At 45.2% G+C, this 24,318-nt stretch overlaps 2 protein-coding genes and 1 long non-coding RNA gene across 6 annotated transcripts; 2 read left to right on the forward strand and 1 right to left on the reverse strand.

Annotated features, from left to right (window-relative positions):
• Positions 1–1,489: 1,489 nt before the first annotated feature.
• brd1a (bromodomain containing 1a) lies at positions 1,490–15,805 on the reverse strand. 2 transcript variants are annotated; one of them, XM_086201156.1, is made up of 13 exons: positions 14,443–15,805; positions 11,914–13,324; positions 10,761–10,929; positions 10,373–10,504; positions 10,148–10,276; positions 8,378–8,690; positions 7,931–8,266; positions 5,507–6,088; positions 4,983–5,124; positions 4,690–4,823; positions 2,797–2,906; positions 2,316–2,470; positions 1,490–1,820 (listed from the first exon to the last, which is right to left on the reverse strand). In XM_086201156.1, the coding sequence occupies exons 2-13, from the start codon at positions 13,305–13,307 to the stop codon at positions 1,637–1,639; spliced, it is 3,780 nt and encodes a 1,259-aa protein (XP_086057282.1). In that variant the 5' UTR covers positions 13,308–13,324; positions 14,443–15,805; the 3' UTR covers positions 1,490–1,636. The 2 variants fall into 2 exon arrangements, with proteins under 2 accessions (XP_086057282.1, XP_086057283.1); XM_086201157.1 differs by having other exon boundaries at positions 10,773–10,929; positions 14,443–15,802.
• On the forward strand, positions 11,728–12,526 carry LOC147262368 (uncharacterized). The gene is made up of 3 exons (XR_015112362.1): positions 11,728–11,759; positions 11,857–11,928; positions 12,300–12,526. It is a non-coding gene; the product is annotated as an uncharacterized LOC147262368 (long non-coding RNA).
• Positions 15,565–24,245, forward strand: zbed4 (zinc finger, BED-type containing 4). 3 transcript variants are annotated; one of them, XM_086201160.1, is made up of 3 exons: positions 15,616–15,758; positions 19,219–19,454; positions 19,650–24,245. In XM_086201160.1, the coding sequence occupies exons 2-3, from the start codon at positions 19,413–19,415 to the stop codon at positions 23,187–23,189; spliced, it is 3,582 nt and encodes a 1,193-aa protein (XP_086057286.1). In that variant the 5' UTR covers positions 15,616–15,758; positions 19,219–19,412; the 3' UTR covers positions 23,190–24,245. The 3 variants fall into 3 exon arrangements, with proteins under 3 accessions (XP_086057285.1, XP_086057286.1, XP_086057284.1); XM_086201159.1 differs by having other exon boundaries at positions 15,565–15,672; positions 19,219–24,244; XM_086201158.1 differs by having other exon boundaries at positions 19,219–24,244.
• The last annotated feature ends 73 nt before the right edge of the window (positions 24,246–24,318 follow it).

Here is a 24,318-nt window from a genome sequence, read left to right on the forward strand (position 1 = left end):
TAGACTAAAACTGTTTTGAATACAAAAAGGGATTAATACCAAAATGGAAGCTTACGATTATAAACTTCAATAACTTAAAAAAGGAACACTTTCATAATTTGAGAAACGTTTTAGCCCTAATCTCTGTAACACTAAGGCTCTTTTCTGTTGTTGTTGTTGTGGTTTTGTTTTGTTTTTTACGCAGACAGCACTAGCAAAACCGGCACTCCCACCTCGAGCGCTGAGAATGCATCAAGTATAAATACTACGAAAAACTCCTGTACAGTACCCATTTATCTCCAAACTACAAAATAAGTTAGTATGAGGACGCTGTACATATTTACAGTTAAAATACAAATGAAAGTATTTGTGAACAGAGATTATTTAACAATGTGACCTTGATGTCAACGTAGACTTTGGCTGTAGCTGATTCAACTGAACCGAAATGCCTTCATCTTGGCGGGAAATACATGATGGCGGGAAATGTGCGCCAGCCATTCTGCCATAGTTGGTGCCATTTTCGGCACTTTTTATGAATCTAATAAAACAGGAGGCTGTTCAAAATGAGCGACGGTCCGTTTGATTCATTTTTCGCTCCCCCCCCCCCCCCCCAAACGAAAGGCTTGAGCACAAAATTTGAAAATACATGAAATGCATCATTAGCATCAGTGCTAATAGGATTACGACACTTAGCGCTAAGTTTTAGTGGTTTCGCAAAAAACAAGCTTTAAAAAAAAAAAAAAAGGATCATGATCGCATTTAAGAAATAATTTGGGAGTTAATGTTGAGATTGACACAGTCATAAAAGAAAAAATGAAGCGAGAGAATTAACTTTCGGTCAACCTTCCGTCGACTCAGGCAATGCTAATTCCTGTTGGTCACGTGACTTACGGATGGTCCCAAATTTCAAGAGGGATGCACATTCCTGTACAAAGTGTGTATTTTGACTCACTACATCACACAGTCGTAATGAAAAAAAGAGATTTAAAAGGGACTCTGTATATTGGAGGAGTGTAAGGGGGCGGAGATAAGCCTATTTTTTGTATTTTGCATTTTATTATAGTTTCCATGCATATTTGTGTATGTAATGCCCTGGAGGTCGATTCAGGGGAACTCATCAGAACAGAACCTGTCAGAGCTGAGTTGAAAAGTTACCAGCCAAAGTCCACCAGTACGGCGGGACCTTCTTGTCTTGACAACACAGACGTAGTCGGTGTCCAAACTGTAACGCAATGGCTAATGTTTTGAAATGATGCAGGTTGTTACAGTTGTTGGTTGGTGTGAAGGCGGGTGGGGGTTGCGGTGGGGGGCGGGGGGCAGTCTCTAAGCACAGTTACGAGTCTGAAGGTGGAGACGTTAGACACATTCATTTCAGCAGCAGCCGTATCCCATCGGCACATGGTAGGAGGAGGAGTGTGGAGGAATGGATGAGGACAGACACCACCTGTGACGGGCAGGTGTCCCAGTAAACATTTGAGTCTCCCACGGAGACAGAAGGAGGAGTGGAAGGAAGAGAAAGGTATTTGGTACAGGAGAGGTACGTGTGTGTGTGTGTGTGTGTGTGTGTGTGTGTGTGTGTGTGTGTGTGTGTGTGTGTGTGTGTGTGTGTATGCGTGCGTGTGTGTGTGTGACAGAGACAGAGAGTCAGCCGGTGCTGTCAGTCTACGTCGCTGAGGTCGCTGACTGGCTCGTCCTGCACGATGCTCAGGTGGTTCATGGCGCGGCTGAAGGCGATCTGGACAGCCTTGCGGATGCTGGATGTTCGTCCCTCCATCATTTTGATCTTGTCTATGGTCTTGTCCATCCCCAGGGGGACCATCTTGGACCTGGGAAGCCACTGCCTGAAGGGGGGAAAGATGGGCTGCTACTATTTCCAGGAATATCACAGAACTAGCATTCCTCACAGATGAAATGACAGCTCAAACGCGCAGAGCTGCAAACACTTCCAACCTGCCAGGCTATCAGCACCTTCCACAGATTAGACCCTGATTAGCTGCAGCTGAGAAGGACATCTCCCTATCACACCAGAATTAATTGTCATCAATGCACTCTTGGATCAGATGCGATTCATTTCTTATTTCATTAACTTCCTTTCGGTCTCTCTTGTTTGTCAGGACTTCGCTCCAAGAGGCAAATACAACTGCTGCTCTCACCCTGACATCTTTGCTGTAAAGAAGCTGAAAACATCTCCCTGGTGACGGGAGTACCGTCAAAACTTGAAAAGCCTTGAGAGGGGAACGCTACATGTTGCCTCTGGAGCTGTGGAGGAGCGATCAGCTGACTGACAGCTTCACCCTGCACAAACCCACGCCGGCTCAAATCCTCCCAGCACTCACCAGCTGCGCTTGGTGTCGAAGAAGAGCACGAGGTAGAGTTTCTCTTCGGCTTTGTACTGCATCTGCTCTCCGATGCGGAGCACATCCATGGGGGGCATGGGGATGGACACCCCATTGTGCTGGCAGCCCACACGCGGCATGTGGGGGTCGATGATCTACACACAGCAGGGGAGGCAAGGGAGTTACACAAACCCACACGCGTGTACTCATGAATGAAAAACTTTCACCAAAAGCACAGATTCATTCCTGAAACGTAAATGTTCACACAGCGACTATCACATGCGCTCTATCAGCTGGTGGCAGGAGGATTCTTTTCATTTGTCCTTTCATGCAAAGGTCATCTAACTAGTTAACAGTTGAAGGCTGCCACCTAGAGGAAAAACAGCAGAACTACTGCTTCATCTGGTGGGAAAAGAGTCTTATTGCTGTCAGTCTGATAGTAAAGAGATGATAAGAAAACTTCTCTCCCACAAACACTCACCAAGGCAGGGTAGGAAGGGTATCCACTACATTTGGCCCACACTAGCTTTAGGGGTTCCAATGCAACAGTTGCAGCACTAGCGGGCATCCAAATATTGCTGTTGCCAACCTCTATGGAAGCGGGAACAACACCAAACAAGATCAGGGTGGATTTAAACTCACATGTTTACAAAGCCGCTCTGTTAAGTGCAGGAGCATCGAGTGAATCAGGGTGGGAAATTAACTTTTCCTTTTTAAGAACCGTGGTGAGTGACAGATATTGCAATTTACCAGCCACCTTTCCCATTTAATCAGCCGAATATGAATTTCAGATGAGGGAAGAATCTCCAGATGCTGACTGGTTGCATGCCATGGTGACGGGCAGACTTACAGAGACGCGCCGCTCGCTGCCAAAACTCACAAGAACTTGGCCGCTGGCTGCTGTTAATTTCCGACCCTGCTCTCCATGTGTGTCTGAAGACCAGGTTCCTGCACATTACACTTTTAAGAACTCTTTGATGTTGATGAATGAAATATGCATTTGCCTGCAGACATCTGGGAATAAACACAACAAACTGCTGAACAGCGCGCTCCAATTGCAGGGCAAAAGCACACCATACGTTTTAAATTGTAAATGTACAGTGAAGCTTGATGTTATTCTATTACCTCGCCATGGAGTAGCTGACGTGTCACCTCAGTCGTGTTTCCATCAACATATTTTGATGATTTTGTAGTATTGTATGAGAAAAGTTGGGGGGGGGGGGTAAATACCACACAAGATTTTTGGCCTTTATCAAAAACAAATTAATGTGCAAACTACCCTTCCTTCCATCCCAGGACAGAAAGTAACGCATTCAATTCTAGAACAAACCGACTCGCCCAACTGGAAGCGTTTCCTCAAGACTTCCCTCCACTTGTCTCTGGCTGACGGATGTACTGGCCCAGATAACTTCTTCTTCTTCTTCAAATCTGTTTGTCGCAGGCATTCGTAACGTTGCCATCCTCCGACATTAACAGGCGCTGGCAAGTTCAGCCGCTTCAAACAAGTTGATGGAAGCACTCCTGAGCTAAGTTTCCGTTTTTGTTCACTTCAAATTTGCTTGGCGGTTAAATAGAAACCCGCTGTGATTATGTAAAATAACATGGCAGAGGGGCGGAACATGGGCTCTGCCGTTAGAATCTGCTTCACAAAGTGAAAATAAGATTTGGCTCAAGCCCAAACCGGCTCCTATCCTCTGTCTGCATTTGCTTGGTGGGTTCGTCAACTGAAGGAAGTCCAGCAGCGAGGAGGGGGCCTGGATGATAACACCCCTCATCAGCAGGAACACACGGAAGCCAACTCCACTACCTCCACTGTCCCCCGGTGCAATGGTTAATTGAGAATAGAGGAAACATCGCACAAATCTAAGTTCCATCTGCTACCTTGTAAAATATTACTTGTGGTCATGCACATGCACGAGTTGAACTGCTCTCCGTCTGGCTTCATCGAGGACTGACAGGCGATTGGTTAAATCACTTTGTCCCTAAATGCACTTGACTTGGAAGACACGCAGCATCTATAAAACAGCCTTTGTTTTATGGCAGAGGCTCAATGTTTTATAGACTGAAGCCTCCGCCAAGCTCAGGACAAGCATGACGGCAGCCAAACAAGCTTGGCGTAACCATAGAGACTGTTTTTTACTGTTGCTGAAAGCAACGGGGGGCGTCCCAAAGCTTTTACACTCTCCCCCATAATGAGGAGCGCCCTCTGGTGGACATGTGAATTCATACCAACTGACCCAGGATAGGGGCCGGTTTGGGAATGAGCCTCTCCCTCTACGTTTGTGGAATTCTGGGCTCTACAGCCTCCAGCCCTTCTACTATTGAGACTGTACACAAAATGTGACCCAACAGGTCCTCACAGATTTGAACTCACCGGCAGCAATTCGCGCAGCTTTTGCAAAATTCCCATTTTCGATGCAGGCGATTAATTCACTCTTATCGTCCACAGTGTTTCTCCGAACCAGGGCAGGTTTCCCTTTCCCACATTTTGGAAGACTGAGAATGGTGCTAGGAACAAAACAAAAAACAAGATAACCTATGTATTGGCTTTGACACAGACGTGGTAGGACCTCAGGTAGGATAGCTGCCTGAATGATGATAAATGATGTCAAACACACACAAAAAAAGGTCAGACCGAGGGAAGATAAATTGTATCTGGGCAATTACCTGGGGCCTCCAGGCAGACTGCTACATGAGGAGATGGACGACTCGGAGGCGCAGCGTCTTCGTGGCTCCATGGCTCGACTGGCTCTGCTGGGTTCTTCAAGCTCCTTTTCGTCTTTCTCCTCCAGGAAACCGCTTGACAGGCCTGAGCAGCAATGGTGGGGTAGAAACAAAAATAGTCAGCCACAATCCAATTCGGAGCCATTTCTGTCAGAATGTGATGTTGTGCACCAGCTCCAACTTGTCTAATCTAATTCAACTGATGTATGAGAGAAAACAAGTGTCTGTTGTTACCGCTGTGTACTTTGGGATTTCACTGCGACCACTTGTAAGCAGAGTGGCAGCTAATTGCAATGTTTTGCTGGTTGCCAGCAGAGCTAAATACTGTTGTACTAATTTAATCAGGTGCTTAAAGAAATGCAAAGAAACACTCAGCCGTGTGGAGCATTGTTGTTGTGTTCTGTAGTTAGCTGGAGAATAAGAGGGACCAAACATCTACAGCTCCTTCTCCTTTGTGCGCCTCTTACCAGTGTCAAGTCTTTTAACTGGGGACTTCCCCTCCTCGTCACGCTCGCCCTCGTTGCCTTCATTCTCACTGTCACCGCTGTGCTTCCTCTTTTTGCTGTGAAGTAGCGTTTCCAGTTTGGGTATCACCACTGACAGGAAGGATTTAGAGCCCAGCTGTGCGCCTTCTTCACCATCCTCCTCCTCCTCCTCCTCCTCCTCCTCCTCCTCGCCCTCTTTTCTGTCCTCGTCTCCACTCCTCGGAGGCTTGTGAGGGCTGATGCCTTTTGATTTGCAGAAAAGCACAGCGGTGCGCCGGTTAACAGTGCCCACCGGCTCCGCTAGAGTGGATGTGGCCACCACCATGTCACCGTCAAACAGGGAATTCTGGAGGCCGTCATGGGAGTGGCCGTTGAGGCGCAGCGGAGAGGACAGCAAGTCTGGGATTTCCCCGATGAACTTGTCACCCTTGGCCTGAGGCTTGTCGTCACAGTCTGGGCCGGCGTCGATGGGCTTGAGTGTGGGGGGCTCGGGGTCTGTATCCGAGTGGAAAAGTGGAGGAATGGAGTCTGACAGCTCAAGTTTAGGAGGGAGAGACTTGTCTCCTGGAGCGGAAGAACAGAAAGACATCGTTATTTTACACATGTTCATCACGCTTAGTGTTTGTAGACACAGAACACAACACACCTGTACTGAAGTAAAAGATCAACAGATAGGAGGTGGTCTCAAGGACTCGGAGTCACAAAATATAGTTCCACAACTTCCGTGATTTAACACAAAAGGTATAGAGACAGTGTGCATATATTTAGTATACATTTTTAATATCTAATATATATATAAACAGATATTTTGAATTAATATAAATACAAGATTAATAAGTATAGATCAGAGGAATGAATATCTTTCTATTGTGTGTATGTACTGTTCTTTCTCGCTTCTCCATGTATAAAGGCAATGAACTCAGATGTACTTGATCTGTTCGTTTACTTCTTTAAATCTAATTTTTAGGAGTTATGAACATTGACTTTTAAAAAGTATAGGCGTCATAAGCTCAGTCTTCAGTCTGAGCCTTTTGGTCCTTGTGTGTCATTCTTTCTGAATACATTTTATATTTATTTGCATATTTGAAAGTGTAGATGTTGAACAAGTTAAAATGAACACATAAACTAAACTAAATTTAATACCAACCCTGCCTTCCAGTTGCAGATATGCTGCAGATTACCCTTTGGTAGGTACATGACAGAATGAAACAGGAAAATACTCATCTGTTCAAAAGCCTTGAGAAAAACCCCTCTTTCTTTCTTCTACTAATTCATTGTAGATCAGTCTTTACCAGATGCATCAACCCTGAGCAAACGTGCTGTGAGCTGAAGCTGGAGGAACCCTCTGCAGTGACAACATGACCCTTCTGGTGAGAGATTTTTGGTCTTTGGTCGATGTTTGGTACTCTGTCTCCTTTGGTCAATTCAAGGATCGGTTCCAGGAGAGCACACAAGAATACTGTGAGGACGCAGCGCTGTGATAACCTGTTTGCACCGTGGCTAAAGCGTGACCATCACCTCCGTGTAATCCTGACAGTGTCAGAGTCCGGTTCTGAGACTCCGAAGAAAGAGGTTTTGTGTCAGTAAGCCTCTTGAACCATTTTCAGTTTGTACAAAAGCTGCAGCTTCTCTACTTGCAGTAAATATCAGTTTTTTTGTGTCAGCCACAGAATACCAGGTCAAATAAAACACACTTTATTTGCCATTAAATCGGCACTAAAAATAGGATTTGCTTTCCAGACTTTTCACAGCTAATAACGATCAAAATGCACTCTCTGAAATACCCGCTGTGTTTCCATACTTGCTATCATGTAATAACGCCAGATAAGCACGTTGTCGGTGCTTCAAAAAATGAGGCGTGATAATTGCTTCAGCTGTTTTTACTTTCACATCATGCTGACCCATTAACAGTGTCTTTACACGGTCATTTGCTCCAAATGCACCACGTCCCCATGAACGGGAACCCTGACCCTCACCAGACCCTCGAAAGGTCGCCAACCAGACAAAAAAGGCTTCTAGGAAAAGAGAGAGAGGGGAACGGAACCTGCCTGCTTGGATGAAATCTACAGCCTTCATGGCACAAAAGAGGATGTTTGGTTTTTTTTTTAAACTTGGACTCCAGCAAAGCTTCTGTATTTGAATTCCAGAATTACAATACAGAGCTGAAAATGAGCACAAATTTCACTGTTAATGTTCGCTGCCACAGGAAAGGTGCCAGGGCATAGGATTTGACTAAAAGCTTCAGCTCTAGTTGAAGGTTTCAGACACACTGGAAAGGGGGTAGCATGTGACTCTTCAGCAGTGCTTTGATCTGCGAAGGCTGTGACCTCTGACCCTTACCACAGAAAATTCAGAGCATGTGACTCTCTTCAACCTCCCTACACAGCCACAGTGGTTCATACGTACCCTCGTCATCAGGGAAATGTCCATTAGGCTTGGATGTGTCCTCTTTAGGCTTCCCTGACTCTGCCTGGTGGGGAGTCAACGACGATGATGCCGATGTGGATGTGGCTGTGGAGGAAGAACGATGGTGGTGGTGGTGCTGGTGGGGGGAGGGTAGGACTCTCTTGAGGCTTATTTCACTGCGTACGTCATTAATGGTCTTTTTGAGGAGCTTGATGCGTTTGCTGCGGGAAGGGCTGGATTTCATGGAGCAGGTCAGGTCGAACTTCTCCAGGAGCTGCTGCAGCTGCTTGTCCAGGGACAGATGCTGCCGGTTGGCTGGCACGAGTACACGGTCAACTACAATGCGGATAATAATAATTAAAACAACAACAACAACAACAGCAAAAATCAGATGATTAATACATGACTTTCGCAATCCAGAGAAATGTGTCTTTGCTATGCTCTTACCGTCCTCCCAAGAAAACGAAGGGGGCATTTTGATTTCCGGAGCTTCCGGCAGATGCATTGCGCTTTCTGTGTCAAAACCAATTTTTTCAACATCACGCCGTGCCTTCCTCAGCAGCGCCCCACCCTGGTCTCGAAGACGGACAGCTGCCCGGTAGAAATAAGTGTCCTTTGAGTTGTATTTCAGGCAGTTGTCAATGATGAGGTTGAAGTCACCCTCAAACTGCTCAAAACTGCTGTATTCCTGGGCGTCGATGCGCTGGCGCATGGTGGAGAAGTCCATTGGGTGTTTGATGTGGTCCAGGTAGTCCGGCACCTGCAGGGAACAGCAGCAGTTGACATGGTCAGCAAACATCCTTGACCAGATGTGTTCAAACGCAACATCTGATGCTGCTCACAATAACAGATGAACCTGACCAGACCTTCTTCGCTGGTCAGGTCAGTCAAATGTTACCTATGAAGCCCCAAAATCCCAAAATAAAACCCATTTAACAGGCGGGAAAAAAGGCAAAAACCTGTATCATAACTGTAACAGCAATTTGTTTGAAGTAGATTATGAATGGACGCAAGGATTCTCAGTGTTGAGCAGCTTCCAAAGTTGCCCGCTAGCCACTGAGTACACTGGGTTCTGGTCTCCTCCAAGACCCTGAACAGCTTCAGTACAATCTAAGGGCAGGTTTCCACTGGCTCACTTCGGCTTGGGTCTGGTGGGGTCGGGTCGGTACGGCTCGGTACAGGTGCGTTTCCACTAGCACGGGGTACCACGTCAGCGTGGGTGGACTCACCGGCCGAGAGTTCCGGCCACGTAATTTGTGTGCAACACAACAATGACGGACATGGAGGCAGCGTGATGCCTGTTGCTCGGTCAGTGATTTTGCTTCAACTAAAAGTGAGGGAGGGCAGACAGGCGAGGCTTCAAGCGGCGAAGCAGAACACCCAAGAAAAGAATAAAAGACTTTACCAAGCGATGACCAGTATTCCACCAAGGCCAAGATGATACGAAGTAGACAACCTAGGCGTTTAAGTTACCCAATGAGCGCCCCGCTATGTGTTTACATCACATTTTAGTCCCTGCTCAGCTCGCTTGGAACCCCAGCGGAACAGGGACCAAAATGGTAACAGTTAGTACCGAGTTGGGGCCAATGGAAACAGGGTCAAACTGACCCGACCCTTGCCAAAGTGAGCCGGTGGAAATGCGCCCTAAAAAGTCACGCCCAATATGGGGCTCAAACCCATGACCCTGAGATTCTCAAGAGTCTCATGCTCTACTGAGATAGCCGGGCTTGCTAGGAGACACCCTCCACTCACAACCTGCCACTGCTCTTCAGTCTCAAGTTACACACAACCACTCCACCAGGAAGCCACACTGCTCAACACTACATGACCACCTGGGGATGCTTGGGGGGTGTGTGTGTGTGTGTGTGTTGATTTATAACCTGAGCCGCCATTAACTTGTGCTGTGGACTGAGTCAGTGGAGTGGAGTGGAGTGGAGTGGAGTGGAGTGTGTGTGTGTGTGTGTGTATGTATGTGTGTGTGTGCGCGTGCCACAGTGTGGATGTGTGCTTGGAGTAGCAGTGGTTCAGAGCCTGATTTTATTAATTTGGACCTCTACATGGAAGATCTCACCCTCTTCCCTCTTCCTGTGATGTGATGATTTAGCATCTATGTGCTTCTCCCATTTCACATGAACCAACGTGACGCATGGCAAATACACACGTTTCAATATTAGGAGTCCACCATGCAGAGGGTAAAAGATACAAACTAAAATTCACCTCGGTGACATCAACCGGCTGGGAGAAGATCCTGGCCTGGTCCTTCGCCTGGAGCTGGTCCAAGAGGGCTCGCAGTAAAATACTGAAGGGGGTCAACTGCATCTCTAAGACCGTCTCCTGGAACCGAAGCTATAGCACGCACAAAAAAAGGAAACATTATTGTTCATGTTGCATATAAGGCTCAGAAAAGTAATAGTCTGATATTTCAAAAGGCCCTGCACTTACCTCCTCCCTCTTGAGCTTCTCCCTCTTGCGGATGAGCTCCAGCAGCAGCCGGGCCCTCTCCAGGTCGTGGCGGAGTCGATGCCACTCCTTCAGCTGCTCCTTCAGCGCTCGGCTCTCCTCCTCGTTTTGCTTCTGCGAACAGGAGAGTCCAAAAACAATGAAATAGAGAAGAAAAGATCACCATCCGCTTGCGCCGAGAGAAACTCCCTTTTACAAGCTTTCTTTTACATAAAAACCATCACGCTACATTTAGCAGTGAAATGGTTTTGTATGTCAACGGGAGCTCTGCAGGCAGTAAAATACATGAAAGAACAGAATTAATCTGTTGGAGTCTACAAACTACTGGTGCAACGGAGAAAGAAGACCGAGTCTTCTGTGATGGACTGACTGATGAACAAACCGGTTGCGCATTCCTTTGCGTCTGCAGGCTTGTCTGGAGGCGTCGGATCAGAGGAAGCCCGTTCCTGGATTGCCTTTTCAGAGTCCAGTAATTTAGGACCAGCTCCACGAAGGCTTTCTTCTTCTGGACTGACACCTGGTTCAATATGGTTTGCAACCTGCAAGGGACGGAAGGTCACAGAGACACATGAGCACAAACAGCACCGGCCAAATAAAAACTGCTCCCCACACTCAGACGGGTTTCTTACGGCCATCATGAAGTGAGAAGTTATTTGTATGGAGGCTCAATTCCACCAATTTGGAAAAAAAAAATAAATTCAATCCTTTCCTTTTTTAACTTGTGAAAACTGAGCTTCCAAAGATTGGTTGTCAGTATTCGGAGTATTAAAAAAATGTAGTCTTTACAATAAAAACATCTGCTTGGTAAGTCATTATTAGAAATAAAAATTCAAAACTATAAAATACAAGAAGTCATATTTTTAAGAACAAATCAGTCTCCATAATTCTGGCTCTTTGACTCATTACTTTTAATCTCATGGACGTTACTTTTTATTTTGACTTTCCTTTAGAAGATTTGGAGACCCATAGCTGATCAAATCTATGCTTTCATAAATGGATTTTCTGATATTCAGACTTTTTACGAAAAAATTGTGTTTGACACCAAAATTGATCACTATTATTCCAGCTTCTGATCTCAATTATTCCTGTTTGTTATGAATTTGAATTTTTTATCTCAAAATAAAAACTTATTAGAAAATTGTGACTATCGAGGCTTCATTTTTTTTTTCCTTTTTACTTTAATAGATTTCCATTTATTCATAAAAAAAATAACTAAAAAGGAAACCACCTCAACAGCCAGTCACAGAATAACAACCAGCATCTGACACACGGTTGACTGAGGCTTCCCACTGACAAACATTAACCAGGGTCATGTGATCCAATCCTGTAACAGCCAGTCAGCAACCACCAACAACAAACATTTACTCTGGTGAGGGTTTCAAGTGTTCCTGTGTCAAAACACTGATTCTAATATGAAACAAACACCTCTGGGTTTTTAGACTAAGCGATTTTTTTTTTTTTTCCAGATATTAGTTGTTGCCCTAAGGTGAATTCTCCCATCCTCATCACGGCCATGATGGTACCTGTGAGCAGGAAAGGTAGGCACAGTAACCGGGGCTGTAGCTTCACTCTCAGGTTCGGGCTCCGGCTTCTTACTCTTCTTCTTCTGCTTTCCTTTTGACTGTCCTTGAACTCCTCTCCCCTTGTCCACTTTCTTACACAGTCCATTTTTGGGTTTGGCATCGTCATAGATAGTGAGTTTCCTCCGTACGCAGCCGTTAGGTGTGTGTGCTCCACAGTAGGCCGTCTTTTTCACAGAGAAGGTGGCCTCTCCTGACTCTGTGACGTCTTTAATAGGCTCCATCTTCATGAATAAGCCAGCCTTTTGGGCGCAGCTGACATGGAAGGCGGTGTAACAGTTGGCTTTGTGGCACTGAATGCATGCGCCGACGCCTTTTTCTTTACACAGGTAGCAAGTAAGCTTCCAGCGGGCTGGTGGGATGTGGCTAATGCCATCGATGGGTTCGATGAAGGTGGTGTTGGAGAAGCCGACCTCAGGGACCCAGAGGGCGCACACAACGTGGCCCCAGCGGTCATCGTCAGTCTTTTTTACTGCTCCACCCTTGCTGGGACAAAGGATGCAGTCTGCAGGTTGGGTGGGTGCTTGGAGACAGTGTCTGCAAAGCCACTGACCCTCAGGGATGTAGGGCACGCCGTAACACTCCTGGTGCACAGCCACGTTGCACATGTCGCAAAACAGAATCGCGTTGCTGTTGTGACACTCGCCATCCATGCAGATGCAGCAGACGGCGTCCTCGTCGATGGAAGCTTGCTTCTCGCTGCCTTTATCCAAGCTTTCCAGGTACAACTCTTTCTCAAAGCGGTCAACGAGGAACTCAAAAACATTGTAAGACACCTGACTGACGCCTTCATTTCGTCGTTTTTCATTAACCAGATCAAGCCAGGCGTAATCTTCCTCATCCATGTCGTACTCTGTTTCCTCATCAAGCTCTTCCTCTGTCTTTTCTTCGTACTTATAAAAGGACGTTGGTCGCTTAGGGACCGCTGGTAGGTTATACTCCACAGTACGAAATTTAGCCTCTGGAAGAGCTGGACCAGCGTTAGCAGTGTCATGATGGCTACCGCCCTCTTTATGAGCCGTGATGCCCAGAGCTGCATTTCTCTTCTCCTGATTGTTTTTTAGTCGCACTGAGCGCAGGAGGACCTGCTGCTGGGGTTTCTCAGCATTTTCCTTATTGCTGGTGCACTCCATCATCTCCTGCACCATGGGGTCATCATCTGAGATCACATCCAGCTTGTCATATATGCTGAGCCGATGGATGCGTCCATCGACCTCAAACTCCACCATGCGTTGCGCCTGGGCGTAAGTTAGGATCTGCTTGTTGGGAGAGGGCTTGATGGGAGATGGTGGCCTCTGTGACACCGTGACCCGGTGGTGCCGTGCTTTCTTCTTCATCTTGATGCTCCGTGTTGCTGTGGAGACAGAAAGCGGAGAAAGCATCTGAGATTTGCAACACTAGAATCAAGTACAACAATGGCACAATGTTCGATTTTTGCCCATATTTTACAGCTCATATTTAACAATGTCAATATCTGGAAAAAAAAAAGCTGAAATGATATTCACATTCGTGCCAACTGACAAACTGAATTTGAGCATTGTAAATTTGAAAAAAGTGGGTTTTTTTGTGCATTGTGTCCTCAGCAAATAAGTAAAGCCTTGAACGTTGATTCAAAAGTCAGGAAGTTTATTGTTAAGTGCAAAGTAAAACCACAATGGTTACACCACAATGCGAAATCCTACAGACACATCTCCCTTCACACAACAGCAGCAACAAAAATAACAATGTGATAATAATAATAATAATGATAATAATAATAATAATCGGACTGTGGCTATGACCAATATCTGGAGATACCAATGACAGGCCAGTTTTATCATACACCACACATAAGGTACCATGGGAATCAATTTTATGAAGATGGAAGTATTAAATGTTACAAAATAAACTTGTGTAGATAAAATAAGCAGCCGTTATACTTGTACACTGAGACCAGCCTGAGTTTTGAACACGGAAACTTCAGCTCTTTAAACCAAACTGTGTGATTTGGCTCCCATTGCACTCGTTCTGACGTTATTAGAATATTAAGAGGACGTACGTTTATAAGTCTTCAGGGATGTGACATAAGTTAGCCAGCTCTACGTAGCACTGGAGTCAATGAACCGAGGCATTTAAATGCGGTGGGAGGCGGCCACACAAGGCGTTTCGAATGTGACTGCGCAGGAGTTTGCAGTCGCCCGTTTGGTGTTACAGAACTGCATTTGCAGTTGAGATAACAAACCTTGCTAACAGTAACATTAGCGAGCTAGTCAGCTAACTAGCAAGAATGGCTAGCCACCCCCTAAACGGGACAAATGGCGTCAAACAGGAGCTTTAAAAAAACAAAACAACAACAACCTTAACAATGTTTAGTGAATGCGTGGTGTTAAAAAAAAACACACACACACACACATTTCCAAATGCAGCTCAGGCTTTCTTGTAGTTACGGCATAAATCAATAAAACGAATTCAATAAAGTCCAAAACCACATACCTCGGATTCGAGAACAGCTTTGCTAGCTGAAGACGGTTGCTTGCCAGCAGCCGTACAAAGCAACGGCGGTACGGCCTGCTAAGTGGCTCTGTTTCCGTACACAATGTTCTCATCCAGCGGGCGATACTGGGATCTTTTCAGTTACTAACAAAAACACAAAGCTGCCGACTTGGTGCCTGTAAAGTTACGATGATATGCTCGATAGTGAGCACTGAATTATTTGCTTTGTGGACCATTCATAGACTGGAGCCTCTAGTTAGCTAGCTACAGTCGTCCAGGGGCGGATAGCAACAGCAGCAGCAGCAGCAGCGGCACGGATGGCTCATCCCCCAACACAACAATGCCTCTCACCAGACAACTCCCACCCGCACGCACTACTACGTGTGACGCTGGAGGTCATGTTGCTAGTGAGTTTCACACACAAAAGCCCATCTGTCACACAATCAATGCATTGCCTATTGTCGAGCCTCACATGCAACACACAAACAAAGGTCCAAACAAAGCGATAGCATAAGTCCCGCTAGCATTAGCTCGTTTTGGCTCTGTAGTAGAGAGGGGGGAGAAGGGGGAGGTGGGGGGCATAACACGATGACAGCGGATGTGAGGCTCAGAAATGCCGTGTCCATCCATCATGTGCTGTTTTTTGATTCGGCGTTTCTCATCTGACCAGACGCCAGAGGACAGCGCAGGACGCGGGCACAACAACAGCAAACCACAGCAAACCACAGGCGTGCGTGTCGGTACCATGCGGGACAGGCGCCCCAGATTGAACAGCAAAGTTCAACACTCCACATCCATTTTTAGCCTCATAAACTATTATGGATTATTAAAAGGAATAAAAAGCTTATTTTGTATTCAAATCTTGTACGCGGGTAGTAGTGACTGACTGCAGCTCTCATCCGCTGCCCCTCAGCAGGAGCTTGGCTGTGCTGAAGGAGAAAGTGATTTATTTAATATTTGTGCGTTAATCTAACTCGATAATAAGTACATTAGCACACTTAATTAAACAGTGAATCGCGATAAAGGCTACATTACGGGAAAAAAAGGATACGACGCAGAACTTATTTCAATGGCCGTGGTGGTATATTTAAATGCATCACTCCCCCCTCGCCGTGCTGAGGACCTAGCGGTCGGTGACATCATTAAAACGTGTTCCTTCCGTCCGACGCTGTGTGGAGCTGCTCCGGCCGAACGTGAACTGCGAGCAAACCAGGAGACAAAAGCAACAAAGTGAGCCCCCCTCCGGATCAATCAAATGTGTCATATTTAACTGTTTAGCAGCCGAAAACCTTGTGATCACATCGCAACACGTCAAAGTAAGTACGCCGAGCTCGTGTACGCGTCCCGGTGGAGTTTAAATGTGACCGGGGCGTCGTGGTGAGAACTGGTCTGAGCTGGGTTGGGTTCTGCCTGGGTTCTGCCTCGCCAGGTTAGCTAGTGTGTCCTGTGTGTGGCCTAGCTGGCAGCTAACCAGCTAGCAGTTGCGGTGCGGGCTGAAAACGCAGGAAACGCATTTCACTGGACATTAATACGACGGCGGGATAGTTGTAGAAGTTCGACGGCCCATTATTGTCGCCTCGACGCCAGGTAGTGACTGTGTTATACCTGAGTGGTCTGGTTTGCGTGTGTGTATTAGCCCCTCGGCTAAACCCGTTAGCATCAGGGTAGCCACCGCGGTGTTTACTGATGATGTAGCGTGATGTATACATTTAACGGTGGATATTTGGTGGATTGAGGGTCGCGGAGATCTTTATGATAGGTGTTGTTCATTACGGGTCAGCTGAAAGCCGACATGTAGGGTCCGAAGACCATTTTTTGTTTTTTACGTTGGCGTGTGTTGAGGAGATGGAAGCTAGCAAGCTTTGGCTATTTTCTGCTGTCCTTTCGCATCTTCCGGACTAGCACTTGAGCCAAACCCGGAAAAGCTGGCTGTCACTTTTCACCCAGGAAATGGCTCACCCGTTCGTAAATGCCTGCCTAAATTAGCTCTGCTGTTATTATATACGGACATACAAATGTCCACATTCACTGACTCGGATTGATAATGTTTACGAAAATTAAAATTGCTACAAGTTAGACGGGTTTAGTTGTGTAGACTAATCCCGTTTCCACACTGCTAATTGTCGTTTTTGGCCTTATTTGTGTTAGTTAGTTTTAGTTTCTGCATTTGTTTAGATCAATTTACGTATGTATCTTTTATGAGAATGGTATCTCTATATATCCCTATTTTTACATTATGCTGTGTGCTTTACACACTATTCCTGCTAATAATGGCATCAGTCGAACGTGGCACATTACTTACTGTAACATAAGCAGAATGTAGTACAGAACATGCTGTTCAAAGTCAAGTACTAGTTGTTCTCAATAGTGGACGCTTTACTGCTACAGTTGATGTTGCGTCTGTACTTCATTCACTCCAATTATTTTGGTCTCTTATTTCCACCAAACCATGTAAGGGTTTGATTAAACAACTATCACCTCCTAACATCAGTGACTAAAGTGTTAAAATCTCACAAAATATGTAAATATTGTCTTTATTGTATTGAAGATTTAAGCAGGATCTCAAGTTGCGGCCTGTTTTCAGTCTTAAATCATCTCCATCATCCATGAGATGGTACAGCCAACGGAGCAAGAGGAGGGTTTTAGCATCATTTCCCCAAACTAAAATGAAATATATGAATAATCAACAGTGAAGACTGTAAATGTGCCTCTATTATGCAGGATTGTGACGGTGAACATTATACGGTCCGGTTCTCGGGGGCAGTGACAGTAGTTAAGTTGTTGGGTGTTACTGAGCGACCGCTCCCGCTGTTGGTGGATGATCATCATTTCCAAACGGTGCACGCAAATATTTGCTGTGTTACAATTTGAGGACCAGAGGCTCCTGAAGTGGGTCCTCGTCAGGACTTGAAGCCAGGTGGTGGTGTCTAACAGCAAATTCAGTTGTCTCCATGTTCATTTCACCAAAGTAGGTAATACCAGGAGTAACGAAGTGGGGCAGGTTTGGTGAAACTTGATTTTACTGCACAGGTCGAGCACCTTGTGAGCGTAGATGCAAGCATATGAACCTGCTGATAGGTGTTTGTTTCCTGTGGCAACATCCACAAGAAAAAAAAATGATGAAAAGTTGTCCGTCTGCATAATGATTTGTGCTGATAAGGCTGACAAAGTGCCATGATTGCACAAGAGCCATCTCATTGCTTTCTATCTGTACTAAAGAGAAGGCAGCGTGTGAGTGTGTATGACAGCCACCATGTTCACTGCAGCAATCTGAAGCTGTATGAAAACTAAAATAATCACAACATAACATGCTCCTTATTACAAGCCGCTATGAAAAGGTAACTTGGTTTCCAGCTCTCTTTGGTCTGATCTTTGGTTTCTACAACTGCTCTGTGTGTGTGTGTGTGTGTGTGTGTGTGCGCGCGCGCGCAGGGGGGGGGGGGTGTAAATGGTGAGCTTTTGCTGTTGCTGAAATAACTATTGAAGTCTCCTTAAACACAAGTAGTAACTCTGCACCATGTCCAGGACCGGCCGATGTCTAACTTTGGCTGTGAATCGTTTACGACCAACGTAGAAGCAGAGAGGAGCCGTGAACAATTAATTATCCCTGTGGGTAGTGCGGTAGTGTGGGGAGAGGATATCTGTGCCGGGTGTGGAGGAGTCCGGGGGGGTGAACTCTCTGTGTAGGGAGCTTTTTGTGAACCCACGTGGACACAGCTACTGAGGCCTGCCCTAACATCGGATTCAGTTGGATGAAAATTTGCCACAGAAATTATGATTACAAGGAATGACTTTGATGAAAGAGCATTTTTGCATTTAATGCAAACACACCCTTTCAAAGAGTGAATAACTTTTAATTCTGAAGAATATTCAGAGTCAGACTTAAGAATTAGAATGTGGAGAATATAAGAGATATCCAAAAGAAATGAAACTTCATCAAATTAACCATAAAAAAATAGACTTCAGTATATGAACAGCATGTGAATGCAATGGTCAATATTTTTTTACCATGTAAAATTCTTAAGATCATGTTGATTTATTGTACAGTAGGTTATTATTATTATTATTATGACAGGCTTTCATACCAAATCAGGATTTTCATTCATTATATCTATGGACATTGAAACATTTAACTCTGATCACAATCCTGATCATTAAAAGTACGTTATCTATAGCAGATACTTTCATCCAGAACATGCGGCTCATCTTTTATAGTTATACAGGTTGGCTTCAGTTGCACTGCAAGTTAACACACAGGTTTATTACCTTTTTAATGTCATTACACATCCTGCTTATGACAAGAATTTGTCATACTGTCCATATCATGCTGTTGCTGGTATATTAACATTTTCCTCTGATAAAGAGCAAACAATGCTAACGGCGTTTGCATGTGAGTATCCTGGCGTTAGATCATGAATCCTACAAGTGTTTGATGGTGGATCCATGATTGTATTTTATCTGGCATTTTGATTTTTGAAATCTTACTCTTCTTTTTCCATCAGTGTGTGTTTGCGCAGGCCTAAAGGCTGTGTGCTGATGGGACTTGTGGCCAAAAGTGGTGGTGTATGATGTTATTGTCATATTGCCACATGACTGTGCAATATTATCATCCAGTTTTTTTCAGTCCATATTGCCCACCTGTAGTTAGGATGAATAGAAATCAAAGTGAAATTGTAAGTGTGCTGCTTCTTTGTTGTTGTGGCGTACATGTTGCTTTGGAAGCTTGTTATATATTCAGGATGCACTTTGACCTGTTTTCTCTCTCCCTCATTCCAGGCAGTGTGCGGAGAGGTGGAACTATTTTCGTCATAAATGGAGACGGACAGGCAGGCTCCCTGCGTCCTGGACAGCCACACAAACATAACAACACCTGCTTGAGAGCTGCTGTATCAATGACTAGACCTGAAAAAAACTGATTACATTTGACAACGCAGGCCTGACTAGTCAACTGAAACCATTGGGCTGCCGCCATGGACGGGGAGGAAGAGGTCTCTCACCTGAGTGAGGATATGGTCAGTGAAACTAATGGCTCCGCAGAAAAGAAAAGGGAGGCAAAGGGGACCTGCCTGAAAATTGAGGGCCAGGATGGTTATGTTTTCAAATCCTACAGCATTCACCCTCACGAGACCCCAGATGCTCAATCATCTTCTTGTTCCTCAATAACACTGGATAAAGACTCACCCCTCTCTATCCCTTTATCTTCTCAGGGTGATAAACAGTTGGATTCAGACATGATAAAAGAGACTGATCCAGCTTCTCCATCTCTTCCAAACCAATGGCTTAACACTGACACTGAGGAGAAGGCTGAGAGTGAAAACTATGAAAATGGTAATGAAGCAAGTCAACATATCAAAGACGATAGTGGGGATGCAAATGGTATGGAGGAGGACACCCCGGATGATGAAAGGCTCGCATTTGGTAGCTCAATTGGTCCCTTTGTAACTAAAGATGGTGATGAATATAGTAATTTACTAAGTGGATATACAAGCACCCTTTATGATGTTGCCATGGACGCCGTCACCCAGAGCCTTTTGTCATCTATAAGAAGTCATGCCAACCCAAGGAAAAAATCTCCTGCATGGAATCATTTCTGCATATCGCCACGGGACAGTACCAAAGCAATCTGTTTATACTGTATGAAAGAGTTCAGTCGGGGTAAGAACGAGAAAGACCTCAGTACAAGTTGTTTGATGAGGCACGTACGAAGGGCTCACCCCACTGTGCTTTTACAAGACGGAGCAGACACATCCTCCAATCTGTCAAGCACTCTTGCCTCATCTTTGATACCTCCTTCCCCAAACTCACCAAATAACGGAGACTTGTCAAACAGCATTATGACCTCTGCCTCAAAGAACACTTCACCGTCCACCTCTTCAGCTGATAATTCAGACCTGTCATCCAAAGAAGTGTTACCCAAAGTCGAACCAAAAGTAGATCCATATGTCGTCAACACTGACACCGTGTGCAGCACACTGTCCTCCTCACATTCCAATGACACCAACCTAGAAGACATGTCAGACAGCGGGCCCGAGCGCCTTCCTGGCACCCCTAAAAGCTCTAGTTCCCGTCGCAGATCAGCTGTCTGGAAACACTTCTACCTTTCACCTGTTGACAATTCCAAAGCAGTTTGCATCCATTGCATGAATGAATTCAGCAGGGGTAAAAATGGAAAAGATCTGGGGACGAGCTGCCTCATTCGTCATATGTGGAGGGCCCACAAAGAGGTAGTCATTGAGGAAAATGGACAGGGCAATCACATTCCCCCACCCTACTCAAACCCACCCTCGCTTTTGTCCCGCTCACAACTGCAGGACCCACTGGAAATAAAAAAAGAATCACCCCTCCTGCCATCCTCTCCTGACACCATATCAGACGAACTGCCTCAAACCATAGAGGAAGGCATGGATATAAAAGAGGAATCCGATGAGGTGATGGATTTCTCAGGACAGGAGTCCTCTCTCAATCTGTCCTTCAGAGTTCAAGGGGAGGATACGCCCCCCACAACATCCTCACCGTCTCATCTCTCTGAGGGTCCCAGTCTCAATCAGGATCATTCGGTTTTCCAGCAAAACAAGAAAATCATGAAACGGGTGAAATCTGAAGTTTGGCATCATTTCATCGTGTCACCAGTTGACCAGTTAAAAGCACTGTGCCGTTACTGTCCATGTGTCATCAGTCGGGGGAAACGGGGCGACTTTGGTACAAGCTGTTTAATGAGGCACCTCATGAGACGCCACCCAGACGTCCTCAAAAACCAAAAAGCTGCAGACGACAAGGAACCCTATCCTCATCCTTACACTAACCTCACCACAGCGGATGCAGTTTCAACCAAAGAAGCTGAAAATCCTACGAGTGAGATAAAACCCCTGTTTTTCCATAAGAAGACGTCAAAACTGTGGAACCATTTCTCTATTTCACCTGCTGACCCCACAAAGGTGGTTTGTTTGCACTGTAGCCGCACAATTAGCAGAGGCAAAAAGACTACAAACCTTGGCACAAGCTGCCTCTTCAGGCACATGCAGAGGTTTCATGGACATGCTCTTGAAAGTAACAATACTATCTCAGGTGAAGTGCCGTCTGCTGAAATTCAAGTCAAACAAGAGCTCATAGATACCTCTGTTAACGTTAACGAAACAGAACAGAGCCAGGAGAGGTTTGATGAACACCACCCGGTCGCCAAAAAAATCACCAAACTTCTTGCAGAAATGCTCGCACTGGATCTTCAGCCATCAGCTATGGTGGAGAATGCTGGACTGAACAGACTACTCGAGTACCTCCAGCCCCAGTATTCTCTACCACCCTCCTCTTATTTTACCAGCACTGCCATACCAGATATGTACGAAAGGGTGAAGGATGTTGTGCTGACACACCTGAAAGAGGCAGAGGGTGGTGTTGTCCACTTCACAACTAGTATTTGGGTCAGTAGCCAGACAAGGGAATACTTGACCCTTACCGCCCACTGGGCGACGTACGAGTCAAGTGTCAGACCTCAGGGTCAGGACTTCCACTGCTCCGCTCTCCTAAGTGTCTCACAAATAGACTGCGATCACGATATGCATGACATCCCGAAGCAGCTTGAGTATCTGTGGGATTCTTGGATCACCTCATCAGGGTTAAACAGGGGGTTCACTGTAACTGATAACAACACCATAAGAAACACTTTGGAGGACCATGGCCATGTCGCCATGCAGTGTTTTGGACACACCATTGACCTCATTGTTAGCGAAGCCATAAAGAGCCAGAGAATGGTTCAGAACCTTCTGAGTATAGCACGAAAGATCTGTGAACGCGTGCACCGCTCTGCAAAGGCCAAGGAGAAACTGGCTGAGCTCCAGAGGGTCCACCAGCTGCCAGAGAACCAACTGATTCAGGATGTTCCTTCCAAATGGAGGACCTCCTTTTTCATGCTGGAGCGCCTGGTGGAGCAGAAGAAAGCCATCGACGAGATGTCGATCGAGTGCAATTTCAGGGAAATGATCAGTTGCGATCAGTGGGAGGTGATGCTGTCTGTCTGCAATGCACTGAAACCTTTCGAAGTTGCCTGCAGGGAGATGAGCAACCGTACTGCCACTCTGGGACAAGTGATACCACTCATTCACATCCTTAATAGAAAGATAGACCTGCTGTTTGATGAAACTGTGGGCATAGACAACATGCTCAAGTCCCTAAAAGAAGCCATGGTGAGCAGGATGTCGGCAACGCTGCATGACCCACGATACACCTGGGCCACCATGCTGGACCCACGATACAAGACTTCGCTGTTCACAGAGGAAGAGGCCGAGCAGTGTAAGCAAGACTTGATTCAGGAGCTGGACTTGTCCTCTTCTACCTCAGTTGCAGTTAAGTCTCCGCTGCCCAATGGCTGCAACGAGGCCCCCATGTCATCCAACACCCCACAGTCAGAGGACAACCTCTGGTCCCTGATGGCCGATATAAGACAAAAGATAAAACATGAGGAGAAACCAAAGTCCTCAGAACTGGCAGTGCTGGAGTATCTTGAGGAGGACATACTTGATCAAAGCTGTGACCCACTCGACTATTGGAACCTTAAAAAGTTCCTGTGGCCCGAACTTGCCAAAGTAGCTGCCCGTTACGTGGGCTGCCCTCCCAGCATCATCCCAGCAGAGACTCTGTTCAGCACAGCGAGTGTCAACTGTGCCCTAAACCACCCCAGGCCTTTGCTGGACAACATGGAGGGTCTGCTCTTCCTCAAGGTCAACCTCCCTCTGATTTATTTTCAGTACTGATCTAAAATGAAGCATTAACTTGAACCCTCTTTATCAAGGACCAAGAGACATAGCTGTGAAATGGGTTTATTTCTGTTGTGTAATGTAAAATATCAATGTATACACTGATTGATTCTCAATGCAAAGGCCAGGTTTGGAGGTTTTATCGTTTCGTGTACTACTGTTAAACACTTTGGAGATGTTGTGATGAAAAGTCTCAGTCAGAAGTGTATCAGGGAGGGAGGGTTTTTCTAGCTGTAGGGGTTGGTGACGTGTGTTTGCTTATGTTTTGTTTTTTTTTTCTTCCGTTTTCTGTCTACTCTCTCCTTGTGCCTTATCCAAAAACTACTTCAGGTCAAAATGCTGTAAATATTTCGTTAAATTTTTTGCGCTGATCACGTCAGGATGCTTTTGAATATTATGAATTAAAGATAGATGCAGAGTTTCTTTTTTTTTTTTTTTTTTTTTTTCTTTTTTGGAATGAAAAGTATGGCCCAAAAATAAATGCTGTGACTGAAAGATGTTTTAAGTTAATGTTATTTAATTTTCATTGTGAAATTGTGGCTCATGGTACTGTCATTTAGAAATAGACATTTTTTTACTTGCTGAAATGTTTTTAATAAGATCCTGTAAAATATTGCTGTATTTTCAGAATAAGCCGTTTGTTTGGAATATACGATTTGTCTCTTAAGCACAATTTAAGTTTATGTTCAGGGGATTAAATTATGGGTCTATTATTGAGTAAAGCAATGTACTGTACATTTTTATATTAAATTACTTCTGAACCTAATTTGATAAATGTTTTAGCATTGAGACTGGAACCATGCAAATTTTGTGGTCATTTGTAAATAAAGGTTTTCCTTATGCAAACCTGCTGAGGTTTTTCTTTGGCTTTCAAAGGGAGATGGATTTTTTTTTTCATGAATAGTGCCGTTTACCTTCATTTAATGATACAAATCTACGGCGTTCATAAGCATTTATCAGTAAATTTACATGATGTGGCTGCCCCTTTTGAGAAAGTTTTACATTCTGTCAATAAATCCATGTTAAAGTGTGTTCAAAGTGAATGTTTAATACAGCATCAACCTGCTCAATTTAATCAAGGGCGGGAAATTTCTGTCTGCAAATTTGATTTCTTCCAAGAGTTTCA

Source organism: Aulostomus chinensis, chromosome 4, assembly GCF_037954235.1.
Source record: "Aulostomus chinensis isolate RoL2024-O1b breed Wild chromosome 4, RoL_Achi_v1.0, whole genome shotgun sequence".
Lineage (NCBI taxonomy): Eukaryota > Metazoa > Chordata > Actinopteri > Syngnathiformes > Aulostomidae > Aulostomus > Aulostomus chinensis.

What these genes read in the sequence shown, in the direction of transcription:
- brd1a (XM_086201156.1), bottom strand. Translation starts at nt 13,307, where the DNA reads ATGAAGAAGAAAGCACGGCACCACCGGGTCACGGTGTCACAGAGGCCA. An exon ending in AGAAGCTCAAGAGGGAGGAG is followed by an intron (nt 10,277 to 10,372) that starts GTAAGTGCAGGG and finishes TGCGTGCTATAG; the next exon opens with CTTCGGTTCCAGGAGACGGT. An exon ending in AGTTAAAAGACTTGACACTG is followed by an intron (nt 5,125 to 5,506) that starts GTAAGAGGCGCA and finishes ATTGCTGCTCAG; the next exon opens with GCCTGTCAAGCGGTTTCCTG.
- zbed4 (XM_086201159.1), top strand. Translation starts at nt 19,413, where the DNA reads ATGGACGGGGAGGAAGAGGTCTCTCACCTGAGTGAGGATATGGTCAGT.